The sequence below is a fragment of the Cherax quadricarinatus genome, chromosome 5, assembly GCF_038502225.1.
Source record: "Cherax quadricarinatus isolate ZL_2023a chromosome 5, ASM3850222v1, whole genome shotgun sequence".
Classification (NCBI taxonomy): Eukaryota; Metazoa; Arthropoda; class Malacostraca; order Decapoda; family Parastacidae; genus Cherax; species Cherax quadricarinatus.
Window position 1 is genome coordinate 4,815,325 of NC_091296.1, and position 20,535 is coordinate 4,835,859.

The 20,535-nt window shown below is 39.4% G+C and overlaps 1 protein-coding gene across 2 annotated transcripts in view; it reads right to left on the reverse strand.

Moving 5' to 3' along the window:
* Nucleotides 1-20,323, reverse strand: part of LOC128684920 (zinc finger MYM-type protein 1-like) — a 105,287-nt gene extending 84,964 nt beyond the window's left edge. For both annotated transcript variants that reach the window (XM_053771279.2, XM_070099284.1), the window contains exons 1-4: nucleotides 15,026-20,323; nucleotides 12,368-12,513; nucleotides 11,351-11,542; nucleotides 2,227-2,334 (exon numbers count right to left, since the gene is read on the reverse strand). In XM_053771279.2, the coding sequence (XP_053627254.1) occupies nucleotides 2,227-2,334; nucleotides 11,351-11,542; nucleotides 12,368-12,496 (429 nt within the window). In that variant the 5' untranslated portion in view covers nucleotides 12,497-12,513; nucleotides 15,026-20,323. The remainder of the gene's footprint in view (nucleotides 1-2,226; nucleotides 2,335-11,350; nucleotides 11,543-12,367; nucleotides 12,514-15,025) is intronic.
* Between the last annotated feature and the right edge of the window lie 212 nt (nucleotides 20,324-20,535).

The window sequence follows — 20,535 nt, forward strand, 5'->3', positions numbered from 1 at the left end:
ACTGTCGCGACGGTGTGGAGTTTTGAGACTCTCTGACCGTGGGTTGAATCCCGCCAGTGATATGGTTTAATTAAATCAAATAACACTGGAACACATGACCCAGGGGAGACATGATAACATACAAAATACTCAGAGCAATTGACAGGGATCAGCTGTTTGAGAGGCAGGGAAATAGGTGCTCAGGGTCATAGATGGTAGTTAAAGACACAGATGAGCCACAGGGATGTCAAAGTATTTTTTGCAGTCTCAGGGTGGTTGGGAAGTGGAATGACCTTGACAAAGTGGCCAAGGAAGGCTCCATACAAAGTTTTAAGAGCAAGGTACAATAGGGTCCACAAGGCAGGGAGGGAGTGAATCCAGTAAATGGCAAGTTGAGAGGCGTATGTGACCCCTGTAACCACAAAGGTGAACTCCATGGGAAAGAGAAGAAGAATACTTCCTCTGTAAGCCATGCATGTCATAAGGGCAACTAAAATGCCAGGAGCAAGGCGCTAGTAATCCCTTCTGCTGTATAAATTACTAATTGTAAAAAGAAAAAACTTTCATTTCTTCTTTTTTTGGGTCATCCTGCCTCAGTAAGAGACAGTTGGTGTAAAAAAAAAAATACTGGCGAGTACTGCCAGGCAGTTATTGAGTCACATCTTTACAAATTGTTCAAGCAATCAGATCATGCAGAATTCAATTTCAACATCATTTATGCCCTGATGAGCTCACTTTTAAATGTCCTTACAAAAATCTCCCAACTACAATGCAGACTCACTTTTTGGCTTTTTAACAAAAACTAGACTGTCGCACTAACTTTAACATTAATTTTGTCCCTACAATAACCCCTAACCTTACACATCACACTGCAGCACTATGACTAAGTCCTCTTGCTACCCAGGGCTTGTATGACCATTAATGGGGGTGCTGACCCCCAAGAGTGGAAGCTTCCAACACTTATCTAAGTTTCCCACATTTTAAATATACAGTGGACCCCCGCATAACGATGGCATCGCATAGCGATTTTTCCGCATAACGATTACTTTTATCGCAAAATTTTTGCCCCGCATACCGATTAAAAACCCGCATACCGATTTTCGTCCGAGACGCGTCCAATGTGCCCTCACATGTGCCGGCCGTCCCATTGTTTACCAGCCAGCCTCCGCGGTAACATCCAAGCATACACTCGGAATATTTCGTATTATTACAGTGTTTTCGGTGGTGTTTCTGGAAAATAAGTGACCATGGGCCCCAAGAAAGCTTCTAGTGCCAACCCTGTGGTAAAAAGGGTGAGAATTAGTATGGAAATTAAGAAAGATTTTGAAGGGTTTGGGGCTAACCCTGAGAAGCCTATGCCAGTTGTGGAATCCATTGTGCCTACTTCAAAGATTAAGGAAATGTGTGCAGAGTGGTTTGAACTGCAAACCTTTATAGATGAAAATCACCCTGACACAGCTGTTGCAAGCCGTGCTTGTGACTATTTCAATGACAATGTTATGGCCCATTTTAGGAAAGTCTTGAAGAAACGGGAGGTACAGAGCTCTATGGACAGATTTGTTGTGCGACAGAGGTCCAGTGACTCTGAAGCTGGTCCTAGTGGCATTAAAAGAAGAAGGGAAGTAACCCCAGAAAAGGACTTGCTACCTCAAGTCCTAATGGAAGGGGATTCCCCTTCTAAACAGTAAGAAGATAATGCTCTCCCCTCCTCCCATCCCATCAATCATCACCAGATCTTCAATAAAAGTAAGTGTCATGTAATTGTGCATGCCTTTTTCAGTTTGTGTGTATTAAAATTAACATTTCATGTGGTAAAAAAAATTTTTTTTCATACTTTTGGGCGTCTTGCACGGATTAATTTTATTTCCATTATTTCTTATGGGGAAAATTAATTCGCATAACGATTATTTCGCATAACGATGAGCCCTCTTGCACGGATTAAAATCGTTAACCGGGGGTCCACTGTAATTTTCCCTTGCTGTCAACACCCCCCCCCCCCACCATGTCTCTGTATGACCTACATGGGTTACTATATATGTATATGGATATTCTTCTTTCAATAAACAAGCCGCATCCCACCAAATACGTATATGGATATACGTGGATAAAATAATAATAATCCTTATGCCTCTTGTCAATCATCTGCTACTGTCACTGAATTTTTGTTTATGAAATTTATTAAGCTGTTCCATACTTGCATTATGCATGAATTAGGGAATTCAAAGTATAAAAGATCAGAGATCTTACCGTGTGAGTGGCACGTGAGGTGAGGGCAGCACTGAAGGAGGGTGGCACCTCAGTGGCTTCATTACCAGCCAAAGCGGTGAGCACTGTGTTGCGGGTGGTACTCACAATCTAGTGCAAGAGAACAAGAATTACCACTAATAACACAACATTACAAATTGTTCCACAAAATATAAATAATTTTTTTTTTATTAACACATCAGCCATTTCCCACCAAGTCTGGGTGGCTCTCAAAAGAAAAACATTCACCATCATTCACTCCATTACTGTCTTGCCAGAGGTGCACTTCCACTACAGTTATAAAACTGCAACATTAACACCCCTTCTTATCATTTACACCTGGTGCCCCAAACTTACCTACCACACCCTCTTTAAATGTTTCTCCTACTTAAGCATTTAGGTCCAGTAACACAGGTACTCTCACTTGGTTCAAAAGTTCCTACACACTTGCCTAACATTTCCCAAAATCTCTCTCTCCTCTACAATCCTCTCTTCTCCAGGTGCATACACACTTATTATGACCCACTGTTGCATATATATACTCACAAATGTATTTCTTCTTTCTTTCAACACACCGGCCGTATCCCACCGAGGCAGGGGTGGCCCAAAAGGAAAAATGAAAGTTTCTCCTTTTACATTTAGTAATATATACAGGAGAAGGGGTTACTAGCCCCTTGCTCCCAGCATTTTAATCGCCTCTTACAACATGCATAGCTTACGGAGGAAGGATTCTGTTCCATTTCCCCATACAAATGTATTTACTTGTTATAATATTTATACCATCAGCAGTGCCTAGTGGCTCATTGGGTCTAGAACTTTATTAGTTTTTTTCTTTACCACATAGGCCATTTCCCACCAGTGTAGGTAATCCAGAAATTGAAACATTCAACATCATTAATTTTTTTTTAACACACTGGATATTTCCCACAAAGGCAGGGTGGCCCTAAAAAGAATAACTTTCACCATCATTCACTCCATCACTGTCTTGCCAGAGGCATGCTTACACTGCAGTTATAAAACTGCAACATTAATACCCCTCCTTCAGAGTGCAAGTACTGTACTTCCCATCTCCAGGACTTGAGTCCAGCCTGCTGGTTTCCCGGAATCCTTCATAAATATTACCCTGCTCACACTCCAGTAGCAGCCTGGAGTTTACCTGGAGAGAGTTCCGGGGGTCAACGCCCCCGCAGCCCGGTCTGTGACCAGGCCTCCTGGTGGGTCAGAGCCTGATCAACCAGGCTGTTGCTGCTGGCTGCACGCAAACCAACGTACGAGCCACAGCCCGGCTGATCAGGAACTGACTTTAGGTGCTTGTCCAGTGCCAGCTTGAAGACTGCCAGGGGTCTGTTGGTAATCCCCCTTATGTGTGCTCTTATCTTACACACTCACGCATGCTTGCTGGAAGTCCAAGGCCTCATATACAAAACCTCCTTTACCCCTTCCCTCCAACCTTTCCTAGGCCGACCTCTACCTTGCCTTCCCTCCACAACAGATTTATACACTCTCAAAGTCATTCTGTTTTGTGCCATCCTCTCTGAAGCACCTCAACAACCCCTCCTCAGCCCTCTGGATAATAGTACTGGTAATTCCGCCTCCTCCTAATTTCCAAACTATGAATTCTCTGCATTATATTCACACCACACATTGCCCTCAGACACGACATCTCCACTGCCTCCAGCCTTCTTCTTGTTGCAGCATTTACTACCCATGCTTCACATCCATATAAGAGCATTGGTATAACTATATTCTCAAACATTCCCTTCTCTGCTTCCCTGGATAAAGTTCTTTGTCTCCATAGACTCCTCGGTACACCACTCCCCTTTTTCCCTCATCAATTCTATGATTTGCATCATCTTTCATAGAACCATCTGCTGACACGTGCACTCCTAAATATCTGAATACATTCACCTCCTCCATACTCTCTCACCCCAACCTATTATCCAATCTTTCGTTACCTAATTTTTTTTATCCTCATCACTTTACTCTTTCCTATACGTATTCACTTTCAATTTTCTTTTTAACATACTCAACCAAACTTGTCCATCAACCTCTGAAACTTCTCTTCAGAATCTCCCAAAAGCACAGTGTCATCAACAAAGAGCAACTGTGACAACTCCCACTTTGCGTTAGATTCTTTATCTTTTAACCCAAAAACTTCTTGCCAACACCCGAGCATTCATTGCACTTACAACCCCATCTATACATATATTGAACCACCATGGAGACATCACATCCTTGTCTAAGGCCCACTTTTACTGAGAAATAATCTCCCTCTCTTCTACATACTCTAACCTGAGCCTCATTATCCTTGTAAAAACTATTTTCAATAACCTACCTCTTATTCCATACATCTGCCACATTGCCCCCCAATCCACCCTGTCATATGCCTTTTCAAAATCCATAAATGCCACAAAAACCTCTTTATTTTATTTTTATTAACACACTGGCCGATTCCCACCAAGGCAGGGTGGCCAGAAAAAGAAAACCTTTCACCACCATTCACTCCATCACTGTCTTGCCAGAAGGGTGTTTTACACTACAGTTTTTAAACTGCAACATTAACACCCCTCCTTCAGAGTGCAGGCACTGTACTTCCCATCTCCAGGACTGCCTGCCGGTTTCCCTGAATCCCTTCATAAATGTTACTTTGCTCACACTCCAACAGCACGTCAAGTATTAAAAACCATTTGTCTCCATTCACTCCTATCAAACACGTTCACGCATGCCCGCTGGAAGTCCAAGCCCCTCGCACACAAAACCTCCTTTACCCCCTCCCTCCTCTTTACACTTATATAAATATTGTTCACCTATATGTTTCACTTTAAACACTTTGTCTACACACCCCCCCCTGCCCTTCCTAAAGCCTCCTTGTTCATCTATTATCCTACTCTCCGTCTTACTCTTAATTCTTTCAATAATAACTCTACCTTACACTTTACCAGGTATATTCAACAGACTTATTCCCCTATTATTTTTTTTTTTATAATTCATAATAACAATTCACTCCATGGGGAAGTGAAAAAGAATCCTTCCTCCATAAGCCATGTGTCATAAGAGGCAACTAAAATGCCAGCAGCAAGGAGCTAGCAACCCCTTCTCCTGTATAAATTACTAAATGCAAGATAAAAAAAAAAACTTTCAATTCTTATTTTTCAGGTCACTGCTTCAGTGGGAGATGGCCAGGGCATTGAAAAACACAAAATAACAATTACCTGCCATATTACTCCGAGTTATTAGTACAGCAGTCCACCCGTATCCATGGGGGATACATGCCTAGTGCCTTTATTTGCTCCATTCATAATACATGTACGTATATGTAAACACACACTGTAACCTTAACAAAGAAATAAATATTTTATTTTTACCGTGGATACCAGAAACCGTGGGTAGTAGCAAACAAACCCTGTATGCAAGTCATTTTTTGTTTACATACATACCTATGATAAAGTTTAACCCTTTCAGGGTCAGTCCCATAATATTACGGCTTGAGAGCCAATGTTGGTCCCGTAATACTATGCCAAAATTCTAGCTCCTTCGAATCTGGTGGAAGAAAGCTGGTAGGATGGCCTGCATGGTCAGTGCATGCAGTAAAAGAAAAATCCTGCAGCATGCAGTGCATAAGGAGAAAAAAAACTCCAACCCTGTTTTTGGTTTAAAACAGCGACTTGGCAGTGTATTTTCGTATGGTATCTACGGTTGTATTCTAGTTTTCTTGGTCTCATTTGATAGAATGGAAGATATATTACAGAAACAGAGATGATTTTGATTGATTTCACAATGAAAAGTACCTTGAAATTGAGCTCAAAGTAGCGAAAATGTTCGATTTTTGCCAATGTTCAAGAGTACTCAGTACACACATACTCACCTATGTACTCAACATAAGAACATAAGAAAGGAGGAACGCTGCAGGAGGCCTGCTGGCCCATACTAGGCAGGTCCTTTACAATTCATCCCACTAACAAAACATTTGCCCAACCCAATTTTCAATGCCACCCAAGAAATAAGCTCTGATGTGAAAGTCCCACTCAAATCCAACCCCTCCCACTCATGTACTTATCCAACCTAGATTTGAAACTACCCAAAGTCCTAACCTCAATAACCCAGCTAGGTAGACTGTTCCACTCATGAACTACCCTATTTCCAAACCAATACTTTCCAATGTCCTTTCTAAATCTAAACTTATCTAATTTAAATCCATTACTGCGGGTTCTCTCTTGGAGAGACATCCTCAAGACCTTATTAATATCCCCTTTATTAATACCTATCTTCCACTTATACACTTCGATCAGGTCTCCCCTCATTCTTCGTCTAACAAGTGAATGTAACTTAAGAGTCTTCAATCTTTCTTCATAAGGAAGATTTCTAATGCTATGTATTAATTTAGTCATCCTACGCTGAATGTTTTCTAACGAATTTATGTCCATTTTGTAATACGGAGACCAGAACTGAGCTGCATAATCTAGGTGAGGCCTTACTAATGATGTATAAAGCTGCAGTATGACCTCTGGACTTCTGTTGCTTACACTTCTTGATATAAATCCCAGTAATCTATTTGCCTTATTATGTACGCTTAGGCATTGCTGTCTTGGTTTAAGGTTGCTGCTCACCATAACCCCCAAGTCCTTTTCGCAATCTGTATGGCTAAGTTCTACATCATTTAACTTATAAGTACTAGGGTTATGGGCACTCCCAAGCTTCAGAACCTTGCATTTATCTACACTGAACTGCATCTGCCACTTTTCTGACCAAGAATAGAGTTTGTTTAAATCCTCCTGAAGTTCCATAACATCTACATTTGAATCAATTATCCTACCTATCTTTGTGTCATCGGCGAATTTGCTCATATCACTAGTAATTCCCTCATCAAGATCATTGATATATATTATAAACAACAACGGGCCCAAGACTGACCCCTGTGGAACGCCACTTGTTACAGATCCTCACTCGGATTTAACCCCATTTATGGACACTCTCTGCTTCCTGTCAGTGAGCCATGACTCGATCCACGAGAGCACTTTTCCCCCAATGCCATGAGCTGCCACTTTCTTTAACAGTCTATGGTGCGGAACTCTATCAAAAGCCTTACTAAAATCTAAGTAAATAATATCAAATTCTTTATTGTGGTCAACAGCCTCAAAAGCTTTACTGAAGAAAGTTAATAAATTAGTTAGACAAGACCGGCCTCTTGTGAATCCATGCTGAGTATCATTAATCAAGCTATGCTTATCGAGATGGCTTCTTATAATCTCAGCTATAATTGACTCTAGTAATTTGCCTACAATTGACGTCAGGCTTATTGGGCGGTAATTTGACGGTAACGACTTGTCCCCTGTTTTAAAAATAGGAATTACATTAGCCATCTTCCACATATCAGACACTACACCTGTTTGAAGAGATAAATTAAAAATATTAGTTAATGGTTCACAGAGTTCCATTTTGCATTCCTTAAGAACCCTTGAAAAAACCTCATCAGGACCCGGCGACTTATTTTGCTTCAGTCTGTCTATCTGCTTCACAACCATCTCACTAGTGACTGATGTTACATAATTTATCTTCTTCTAGCCCACTGTAAAAATTAATTACTGGAATATTGTTAGTGTCTTCCTGTGTAAAAACTGAGAGAAAATAATTATTTAAAATCAAGCACATTTCATTCTCTTTGTCAGTAAGGTGTCCATAGTTATTTTTAAGGGGACCTATCTTATCTCTAACTTTTGTTCTATAGACCTGGAAAAAACTTTTTGGGTTAGTTTTAGAATCCCTAGCAACTTTAATTTCATAGTCCCTTTTAGCTTTTCTTATCCCCTTTTTAATGTCCCTCTTAATGTCAATATACTGATTCATAAGATGACCCTCACCTCTTTTGATATGCCTATAAATTCCTTTCTTATGCCCTAGTAGATATTTGAGCCTATTATTCATCCATTCTGGGTCATTTCTATTTGATCTAATTTCTTTATATGGGATAAACGCTCTTTGAGCAGCATGTATAGTGTTCAGAAAACTGTCATATTGATAGCTCTCTTCGTTACCCCAGTCAACAGATGATAAGTGTTCTCTAAGCCCATCGTAATCTGCTAAGCGAAAATCTGGGACTGTTACTGAGTTATCGCTACTATCGTACTTCCATTCAATGCTAAATGTAATTGATTTGTGGTCGCTAGCACCCAGTTCCTCTGAAATTTCTAAATTATTAACAAGGGATTCATTGTTTGCCATAACTAAGTCAAGCAGGTTATTTCCCCTTGTAGGTTCTGTCACAAACTGCTTCAAAAAACGATCCTGAAATACTTTCTAAGAAGTCGTATGATTCTAAATTCCCAGTCAAGAAATTCCAATCAACATGACTAAAGTTAAAGTTAAAGTCTCCTAGAATTACTACATTATCGTGCCTTGTGGCCTTAACAATTTCCTCCCATAGTAGTTTCCCTTGGTCCCTATCTAAGTTTGGGGGACGGTATATCACTCCTAAAATCAGTTTTTCATGCCCCTCTGAAAATTCTATCCAAACAGACTCTGTATGTGTTACTTCAGACTTAATACCCGTTTTTATGCAACAGTTCAAGCGATCTCGGACATACAATGCCACCCCACCCCCCTTCCCAATACTTCTATCTTCTTGGAACAATTTAAAACCCTGAATATGACATTCCGCAGGCATGTCCCGACTTTTTGAATTAAACCACGTCTCAGTTAAGGCAAATACATCAATGTTACCTGCACTAGCAACTAATCTCAACTCGTCCATCTTATTCCTAGCACTACGGCAATTAGCATAATAAACACTGAAAGACTCTCCTTTCTCTTTACCCTTCCTGCTCATTTCTATTTTTCTACTAAACCTATTACTGTCCTTATCACCCAAGGTCCCTGGCTTTTCAATATCTACCTCGTTCTTATTATTACTAGTTCCCCTAGAACTCGTAATATTACTACACTGGGACTTCACTGTTTTCCTGCCAAAACCCATACCACTAACTACTCCTAGTTTAAAGTCCTAACTGCTCCCTCCACTGCAGTTGCCAATGCTCCCACCCCACACCTAGATAAGTGAACCCCATCCCTGGCATACATGTCATTTCTGCCATAGAAGAGGTCCCAGTTGTCAATGAATGTTACCGCATTTTCCTTACAGTATTTGTCCAGCCAGCAATTGACACCAATTGCCCTGGACAACCATTCATTTCCAACTCCCCTCCTTGGCAAAATACCACATATGAGAGGGTTCCCACCCTTACTCCTAATTATTTCTATTGCTGACCTATACCTGCTAATCAGGTCTTCACTCCTACGTCTGCCAACATCGTTGCCTCCAGCACTGAGACAGATAATAGGATTACTCCCATTACCTCTCATGATGTCATCCAGACGGCTAACAATATCCTCCATCCCAGCCCCAGGAAAGCAAACTCTGTCTCCTACTCCTGTCCTTCAAGCAGAACGCCCTATCCATATACCTTACTTGGTGTCGTTCGTCGTGACGTTCCCAGTAGTCGACTCACATTCGTCGGGTAGCACTGAGAATGTATTAGATGTTTCCACAACAGTTTCCACGGCAGTCTCTTTCTTCTTCATCGTTTCTACCTTTCCATTCGTCTTCTTGATCGTCAACTTCTTTTCCTGCTGTCCAGCCACTGACCAGTTTCCCTTCTTGACCTGAGGACTCAAAACAGGAGGACTACTACGAATCTTTTTGTTTTCCTCGGTCAGTCGCCGAATTTCCATATTCGCCATCCTCAATTCTTCCTTAAGCTGTTGGTAAAGTTGCTCGATGGAGGGCATCTTGCTTCAATTCTAGAGAGCGCACAAACAGGTCTTCACAGAGCCAAGTACACGTCAACACTGCGCAAAAGCCAACTCAATCAGGAGCTACTGCGCAGCACGTCCGCACGGCCCAACAGCGATGCGAACTTCAACAATCACTTTGAACCTTTTATCAATTGTTGACAGGAATATAATTGAACCATTGTTTTTCACAAAAAGCATTTTAGACTTCATGAATATATCCTTTGTGTTATACAAATTTAATTCACTTATAATTAATAATCTACTGTTCAGCTATGAAATAATTACTGTCCTGCTGTACAACTATGATAAAATCCTTAGTGTTAAGTAGTCTGTAAGCCAATAATGTTAAGTTGGCCCATAATGCCTACGTATAATAGAGGCTCTCTTTACATTGCAGCCCACTATTGTAAATATAAAATTGCAATCTACTGTTTGCAGAGAGACAAAATAAATAAATAAATAAGAGGGGCCTGGAGACGTGACTAATGAACAGAGAAAATGTTATTTTAGTGCCAGGAATGTCTGCCTTGTTTATTCTGAGCCCTATTTTGAAACTGGCAACTTTTGAAATTTGTGTAAAATTGGCCAAATTGCCAATTTCTGACCACTTTATTGGGTAGTTGAAATAGGTAAATGGGCAGTTTCTTGTACTCAATCGATAGAACAAATGGAGTTGTAGCGAAATAGCTATGATTTTAGTCGACTGGAACACTGGAATTGGCCAAAAATAAGACTCAAAATAGGGGAAATTACTGATGCGTAATTATCGCAGATATCGCTAACTTCGCGAGCGCGTAATTTCGTAAGTTTTCCATCAAATTTCGTACTTTTGGTGTCATTACCATCAGGAAAAGATTCTCTCTAATTTCCTAAGATTTTTTTTTTTTTTTTTTTTTTTTTAATTTTTTGACACAGTGTGAGTAAAGGATCAGGGGTCTCAACCCTGAAAGGGTTAATTGATAAATTATGCACAATAAGTGGAGAATTTTCACCTTTTCACTGAGGGGAAGCACTTCAAGGCTTCTCTTAGACTTTGAAGAACTGCCCCATCACTAATTTTGTGCTTTGGGGGCCATTATTAAGCAAAATTAAGGGTTATTTTCAGGCCACTGTAAACCGTGGATAACAAACCAAGGAAACTGAAACCACAGATACGAGGGGTCTAATATACTATACTGTACCACTGCAGTGATAGTATTCAAGTGTCTATTACTGTTCAAGAATAATAACAGGGATTACTCTGTGGAAGATGGCAAGTGTGTTAAAAAAAAATATTTTGAAGAACATAGCCCAACTGTTGCTTATTAACAAGCAGGCAGTTCTTCAAACATTCACTCACCTCTTTAGTTTGTTTATTGATAACAGGCAGTGCCTCCTTGACATGGTCAAGACCCATGCATGCCCACTCATCCAAGGCTGTCCATCCACTCACTCGCTCCAGCAGGGGCGAGACCAAGGGTAACATGATGTTGGCTGCAACCCACACACCCATCTCTGCTGCCTGCACAGCCACACCCACATACTGCTTATCCTGTAGGAAATATCTCCAGATAACTGCTGCTATTGTGGGGGACATCTCTATGTTACTGATGCTATGGAAGGCATAATCTACATCAGTTTTTGATGAATTATATTATATACACAGGGAAGCACTAAACCCATAACCATAATTTTTAAAGGGGTGGACCGGTATGCCAGAGGAAAGCTTTGGTCAGATGACCAAAAGTTCCAGCTGTGGGTCACATGATGACCCACATCAGGGTCATGACCCATATCAGAAAACACTTGTTCTGTTTCCTGACAAACCTAATACCTACCTACCACTAAACCCATAGGGGGTTATACAGAGCTTGGACAATGAGAGATACCAGTAATCAGGTTTGAACCAGAGGGAAGGTTGCTCCAATTCTTTGGGTCATGAGTCTTTCACGAGTACCAAGGTAACCCCCTGCCAAAAAATAAGCACTGTACTTGAATGAGTTTGACTAGGGTAACCACTAGGACTAGATATCATATCAGTAACTAATCCTAGTCTGACCAGGAATATAAATTGCTGCCAATGCTGAACATTAATGCTACATGGTGCCAAATGACTTACGTATTTAATATTTTTTTGTGATTACTGTACAATATAAATTCTTACAAGAAAAACTAACAAAACCCCAGTCACCAACCCCTTTATCAAAATGTTTTGTTAGTATTTTTCATTGCAATACTTCCCTATATACTTTTTAAATCTAATTTCACTATCTTTTTCAAAGAATTCTTTTCACTTTTTTATGAACTAAAATGGATCACTTTTTCTCTGACTTCAGTACATCTAACACCAGTACCATATGCAGGTACATGTACTGACCTTCGTGGTACGGTAGAGTGAGGCACCCAGGGAGAGAGCATCTTGCATCACTGGCAGCGACCTGACTTGTCTCACAAACATCGGTGAGGACAGGTCACCTTGCCTCAGGCACACTTTACTTGATATCATTCTTGATCCTCTCCTACCTGGAGACAAGTCATGACAGCTTTAAACATATAGGATGACAGTGATTACTACATGATCTGTTTGTATAGAAAATTTTAAGGCAAGTGTTACACTTATTATTTGCTAAAAAAAAAATAAAAATACTTCCTAAGAGTAATAATTCAAGTAAAATGACAGAGAAAATGGAGATCTTTATTAACACAATGTTTCACCTACATGAAGCTCTATCAAGTCCAGTACTGGACTTGATAATGTCTTATGTAAATGAAACAATGTACTAACAAGGGTCTCCGTTTACTGTGTCTTTTTATCACTTGTTGACCATGCCATATTTCAACAGTAATTATTAAAGGTTGGATAGAAAAGTACAGCATTAGTTTCATAGGGACAAAATATGAAAATGTCATAGCAATGACTGGGAAGACTAATAATAATCACACTGGATAATGAAATATTATGATTAATGGAAAGACAAGCAATCAGTCCGGTTTCATAAACTCTATGGAAGCAGTAGACAAAATAAGCTCATATTAGTTTTTTTTTTTTTTCAACAAGTCGGCCGTCTCCCACCGAGGCAGGGTGACCCAAAAAAGAAAGAAAATCCCCAAAAAGAAAATACTTTCATCATCATTCAACACTTTCACCACACTCACACATTATTACTGTTTTTGCAGAGGTGCTCAGAATACAACAGCTTAGAAGCATATACATATAAAGATACACAACATATCCCTCCAAACTGCCAATATCCCAAACCTCTCCTTTAAAGTGCAGGCATTGTACTTCCCATTTCCAGGACTCAAGTCCGACTATATGAAAATAACCGGTTTCCCTGAATCCCTTCACTAAATATTACCCTGCTCACACTCCAACAGATCGTCAGGTCCCAAGTACCATTCGTCTCCATTCACTTGCTGGAAGTCCAAGCCCCTCGCCCACAAAACCTCCTTTACCCTCTCTCTCCAACCCTTTCGAGGATGACCCCTACCCCGCCTTCCTTCCCCTATAGATTTATATGCTTTCCATGTCATTCTACTTTGATCCATTCTCTCTAAATGACCAAACCACCTCAACAACCCCTCTTCTGCCCTCTGACTAATACTTTTATTAACTCCACACCTTTTCCTAATTTCCACACTCCGAATTTTCTGCATAATATTTACACCACACATTGCCCTTAGACAGGACATCTCCACTGCCTCCAACCGTCTCCTCGCTGCTGCATTTACCACCCAAGCTTCACACCCATATAAGAGTGTTGGTACTACTATACTTTCCTACATTCCCTTCTTTGCCTCCATAGATAACGTTTTTTGACTCCACATATACCTCAACTCACCACTCGCCTTTTTTCCCCTCATCAATTCTATGATTAACCTCATCCTTCATAAATCCATCCGCCGACATGTCAACTCCCAAGTATCTGAAAACATTCACTTCTTCCATACTCCTCCTCCCCAATTTGATATCCAATTTTTCTTTATCTAAATCATTTGATACCCTCATCATCTTACTCTTTTCTATGTTCACTTTCAACTTTCTACCTTTACACACATTCCCAAACTCATCCACTAACCTTTGCAATTTTTCTTTAGAATCTCCCATAAGCACAGTATCATCAGCAAAAAGTAACTGTGTCAATTCCCATTTTGAATTTGATTCCCCAAAATTTAATCCCACCCCTCTCCTGAACACCCTAGCATTTACTTCCTTTACAACCCTATCTATAAATATATTAAACAACCATGGTGACATTACACATCCCTGTCTAAGACCTACTTTTACCGGGAAGTAGTCTCTCTCCCTTCTACACACCCTAAGAATAAGAAGAAGAAAATTGTCTCATATTAGTTATACTAGGTTAAATAAAAGATCACACTGTAAAAGAGCAGAGGCAACGGTGCATGGTTAAACAAGAAAATTTAGTAATCAGGTTACATTAAATGATAGAACTATGTTATATTGTGATGTAAAATGGTTGTCAGTCATTTTGCTTCCCTCTGAAGATGACCTTGATGGATGACAAAAACAATCCATGATAACCACACACACAAGCTTTACAACTGCTGAGTTGCAGTAAGAACGCACGTGAAGCATAACCATTGTTTGCCTAGCGGTGCTGTTTTTCGTACTGTATGAACTGTTGCAAGTCAAAAAACCATGAATGCAATTTGTTTGTAATTTAGGGAACCTTCTATATACAACACTGAGCTTGTGACACCACAAGCATAGCTCCATTTTTGTAACTACATTATTATTATTATTGTTATTATTAATTTTTATATTCATGGGAAAACACTGAACCCATAGGCATCATACAGCACCTTAAGAATAGGAGGTAATCATGTTTAAGACAATGATGGAGAGAGCAGTTCCATTTAGATTAAAATTCTTCACAGCACTGAGGAATCCCATGAAAGATCCATCAACAACAAACAGGACCTCACATACCAACATATAACCACTCTCACAGTGAGTATGGAAATTTGTCACACTTAATAAATAGTGAAAATATTAAAGTGCTAGACTCACCCTGCTTGTGTCTTGCTGCGAGGTGCGGCACACCACACTGAGGCAGGGTTTCTTGAGGCTAAGCACACTTGGCTTGGGAATCAGTATTACATGCGCACACATGCATATGAACACGTGCACGTGTATGCACGTAGACATGACTTAACTTTTAAAGTAAATTTGTACGTGTTACTGTTAGTATATTTAAGTTTAAGATAATACAGACCTGATAAAGAATTACTTAGAGCTCGCTCTGCTACATGTGTTTTACATGCTGTATAATTTTTGTTTAAAACCCACACTGAACCTATGAGGGTGCATCAATGCTCTAAAACAGAAATGAATGTATAATACATTAAAACTGAAAAGAATACACATGAATAGAAAAAGGAAATTAAGAAATAGGAATAAAATACAAGAGCCAATTAAAAGGGAATATTAGAAAAGAATATAATTAAAATGATACAGGGAAGCACTTTCTAATGTAATTAATTAAAGGTCATAGATAGCATCAGTTTCAGAGATGGAATTATCAGTATATTTGTGTTGAGGGAGAGAAAATTAAGGAAGCAAGAAAGGAGGAAAGGTAAGATGAGAGAGCAGGGGAAAGAAAAATAGAGGAGGAAGAGGGAGGAGAGAAAGGGAGAGGGGAGAGAGAGAGAGGAGAGAGGAGAAAGGGTAGGAGATATGTAGGTAAGAAAGAGGTATTTCATCATTCAGATTACATGTACAATATTTCTCGATTATCACTTTTTCCTTTCTCAAAAAGCTTTTTTTCTGTGGGAATATAAAACTGCTTTGCAAAGCCATAGACTAAATACAGATTATTATAAGTCATATATTTGTATCAAACATGCATAATCTTGCTAATATATAATAAATAAAATAAAATTTATAGTATTTAAATAAATTTTCTCATACAAGCAAACTAGTATTTATTGTTTTATAAGCAATTATTATTCATGAAAAAAGCACTAAGCCAGAGAGAAGTTTGACATACCTGGTGCATTCGACTTAAATCTACACGAGTCGTGCAGTTCTAGAACCTGCCAGCTGTATGGCTTCCTGAGCAGAGGTGCACTGGGGGTCCAGTAATGCCAACCTAATTTGGTCACATGACTAAGTCTTCCTTATTCTCTTGTCTCCTACAAGGCTGCTGTTACAGATGCAGGTAGCAATTCCAAGGCCTGTTGTAGCTGGCTGTAACTTAAGTCTTCAGACAAGGTTCGACCCAGACACTCAAAGGCAAAGGTAAATTCAGGGTAGTTTTTTCTTTACCCGAATAAAACTTTCAAGAAAGATACAGTATTCACAGAGTGAAATCAGCAGTACAATAATAATAATAAGCAAAAATGCAAAAAGTCACTCATAACATTACCATTTTACACCTCAGAACAGGCATGAGAGTATGAGTGTACAAGACCAACTTGAGTGAATGTCTGACCCACAGCTGAGTAGTTAAACAACCTCACCTAGCCTGAGGGACCAGCTCTCACACTATTGGTTAACTGAACTGGGCATTTAATAGAGCAGTAGGGGTCCCAGAATTGCTGCATTGAACTGCCAGTTGCTAGTCAAGAAGGCATGCAAATGTGCGTGAATGCCAAATAAATTGTAATGTACTCGGCGGACGTCACAGTTATCAACAATTGCACCCTCGTTCCCCTGCTGCTGAAACAATTATTATAATGTTGTCCTGAAGGTAGGAAATACAGAGCCTAATCTGTAAAAAAAAAGTGATGAGGCAGCCATTTGGAGGGCCATCTGATCTGTGATATTAGCAGCTTCTGGGAAAAAACAAAAAAAAGGAAAGAAGCCCTTAACTTGTAGTTCATACATTGCTTGGAAAATGGAAGTTAATCAGGTTTAAGGAAAGGTCAGCTATAATTCCTTGAATCAAGAGCCTATCACTAACATAATAATAATAATCTATTTCTACAACATATACAGGCCTAGCTGACATCAGTGGCATACTATTATATATAATTATTATTACAATCATGAGGGAGCGCTAAACTCGTAGGGATTATACAGTGTATGTGGGGGTGGGGGAGGATGGAAGGTATGCAGGCTTAATTCAAGGAACTGGAGCACATTCAATTCCCTAGATCAAGAGCTCCTCATCAGCATCAAGGAACCTTCCTTGAGGGGCATACTGTTACAGGTCCACATCCCATTATCCGAAATTCTGAAATTCGAAAAGTTCTGAAAACTGAAGTTTTTTCATGGAGTGTCAGTTATCTCTACTTAACTCCAATGCTGCCACGTGGTGGCATGACCCAGCACTGACAGCCAGGATGGCAGGCGTCAGTTGTGTCTCAGCACTTGTAGTGTTCACACGTGCATCTGCTGTTCGCTGATATTTTGTTTTTGCTTTTTATTTTGCGATTGTATTTAATTTCACTGAGAATGTCAAAAAAAGCTGCAGATATCCCTATGGGTAACAGTGAGAAAAAGAAAAGGAAGCATCTGACATTATTAATAACGCAGAAAGTAGAGTTACTGCAGAAACTTGATCACTGTGTGTCAGTGCAGCATCTTACTGAAGAATATGGTGTTGGAACTACCACTGTTTATGATTTAAAGAAACAAAGATAACTTACTAAAATATTATAGTGACAGTGATGACTAAAAACTAATGAAAAATAGGAAAACACTGCATACAGCAAAAAACGAAGATCTTGACTGTGTGCTAATGGAGTGGATTCGACAACGAAGAAGTGAACATATGCCGCTGACTGGTTTGTTGGTCATGAAACAAGCTAGAATATATCATGAAGAACTGAACATTGAAGGCGAGTGTCAATATTCAGATGGTTGGCTGCAGAAATTTAAGAAGCGTAATGGTGTAAAATGTCTGAAAATCTGTGGTGAAAAAGGTTCTGTTGACCATGAAGCAGCTGAATATTACAATGACGAATTTGCCAAGATAATATCCGATAAAAACCTTAGTTATGAATAAATTTACAATGCTGATGAAACAGCTCTCTACTGGTGCTACGTTCCTAGAAAAACAACAATGGCTGATGAAAAAGCACCAACAGGTTTTAACCCTTAAACGGTCCAAACAGATCGACGTTCAAATTCGTATTGCTACAAAAGTAGATCTACTTTTTTTTACATATTTTCAAATATAACAAAAAAAAAATGAAGATAAAAGTTTTTTTACACGTTTTCAAATGTAAAACAAAAAAAGAAGATCTACATTTTTTTACATACTTTCAGATGTTGAAAAAACGTATATATATGTTTGGACCATTTAAGGGTTAAGGATGCTAAGGACAGGTTAACTATTCTTGGGTGTGCCAATGCTGCAGGCACACACAAGGTGAAGGTCGCAGCGATTGGAAAAAGCAAACATTCGAGATGTCTGAAAGGTGTACGCAATTTACGTGTGCATTATTATGCCAACAAGAAAGCATGGGTAACCCAAGAGACTGCTTAGACAGAAACCTATGTCAATAAGACAGATGACAATTGAAGAAGTCTTTAAAAACACCGTCTGTCAATTGTCTCGAGAATCTCGTTCCTGGTCTATAATTATCCCATTACTACATTTCATTTGTCAATATATTAATCCATAAATAACCCATTGTAGTATTTGTAGTCTTTATTTATCCCACTTAGTGCGAGTATTCATATGTTTTTGCTGCAGTGTTAATGTATGATTATGGGTTGCTGCCCTAGACCCAACCTTCATTCTGAAATTCGCAAAATTCTGAAATTAGAAACACTACTGGCCCCAAGAGTTTCGGATAAAGGGATGTGGACCTGTATATAGAAAGCCCCTGGTTATGCAGAACATTTTGGAGAAATTAGGTCAGTTTTGACCCCAACATGTGACCCATATCAGTTGGCTTACATCCAGGTGTCCATCTACTGTAAGTGAACAGGGACAGAAGGTGTTTTAAGGAAACCAATCCTAATGTTTCCACCGTACTGAGAATGAATCCATGGTAAGGAAAGTTAGGTCTAATTCCTTGGATCAAGAGCTCCTCACCTGCATCAAGTCTCTCCCCAGCATTAGGAAACCTTTCTTGAGGAGAATTCTATGTTATAAATTATACCCTGTTATTCAATTTTTTAATTCATTCATATCTTCAACTATTATCACATAATTACTTCCTTATTTGCTTTACAATTCTCTAAGTCATATCTAGTATCTCCATAAATTCAATTTTCATTAATTTTTTTTTTCCAACAAACCAACCGTATCCCACCAAGGCAGGGTGACCCAAAAAAGAAACACTTTCACCATCATTCACACAATCAAGTCTTTGCAGAGGCATTCAGATAAAACAGTTAAGATGTCACTACAAGCAGCCAATATCACAAATCCCTCCTTTAAAGTGCCGGCATTGTAACCCCCTCCTCCAGGACTCCAGTCCAGCTAACCGATTTCCCTGAATCCCTTCAGAAAATATTACCCTGCTCACACTCCTACAACTCATCAAGTCCCAAAAACCATTCATCTCAATTCACTCCTATCTAATACACTCACATAAATAATGCTGTCCCTTCCATACTGCTGGTAAAACAAACTTGAATTTTGGAAATGGGAAATATGATGCCTGCACTGTAAACTGACTAGGAATGTTGCAACTTAATGGGTATCTGGAAAGTAATATCTGCACCCTTCTGACAAGACAATGAGGGATTATTATTACAAATGGGTTTCACTTTACAGAGCTTTGCTTTATGGCATTTTGCTAATGCAGCAGTTTTCAATTATACCCATTCTTCATTTATTCAGACTTCCTACAATAAATATATTCACCACTCACTACAAGCTAAGAATGAAAACATTTTCAGGTAAGTAATGTCTGTACTGAATGTGCATTTTTTAGGCCTAGCTCTATTGCTTGCTTAATATATGATAGTGTAATCACATTATCAGGCTTTTATTTTTTATTTTTATTTTTATTTTTTTTTTCAAACAAGTCGGCCGCCTCCCACCGAGGCAGGGTGACCCAAAAAAAGAAAGAAAATCCCCAAAAAGAAAATACTTTCATCATCATTCAACACTTTCACCACACTCACACATTATCACTGTTTTTGCAGAGGTGCTCAGAATACAACAGTTTAGGCTTTTATATGCACCTGAAAATGAAAAAAGGCTATTAGGCTTTACTTTACAGAAATTTTTACTTTACAGCAGTAGCCCAGAACCTAACCTGCTGTATAAGAGTGACCTGCCTGTATTGTATATTTTTTTTCTTTAACTCATGGCCGTCTCCTGTTAAGGGAGGGTGGCCCCAAAGAAGAAATTACATTCACCATCATTCATTTGATCATAGTTTTTCCGGAAGTGTGCTGACAACACACTGTGATTACCTTCTGACTGCAACATCCCCCACCCCTCCTTCAGGTAGGCACTGCCCTTTCTATTCCCCAGGACTCAAGTCGGGCTGACCAGTTTCTCTGATTCCCTTCGTAGAAATTACCCTACCCACACTCCAACAGTATGTCTACTGAAGACCCCTTTTCTCCATTCACAGAAAGTTCCATACTTGTGTGGGTCATTCAGTGCA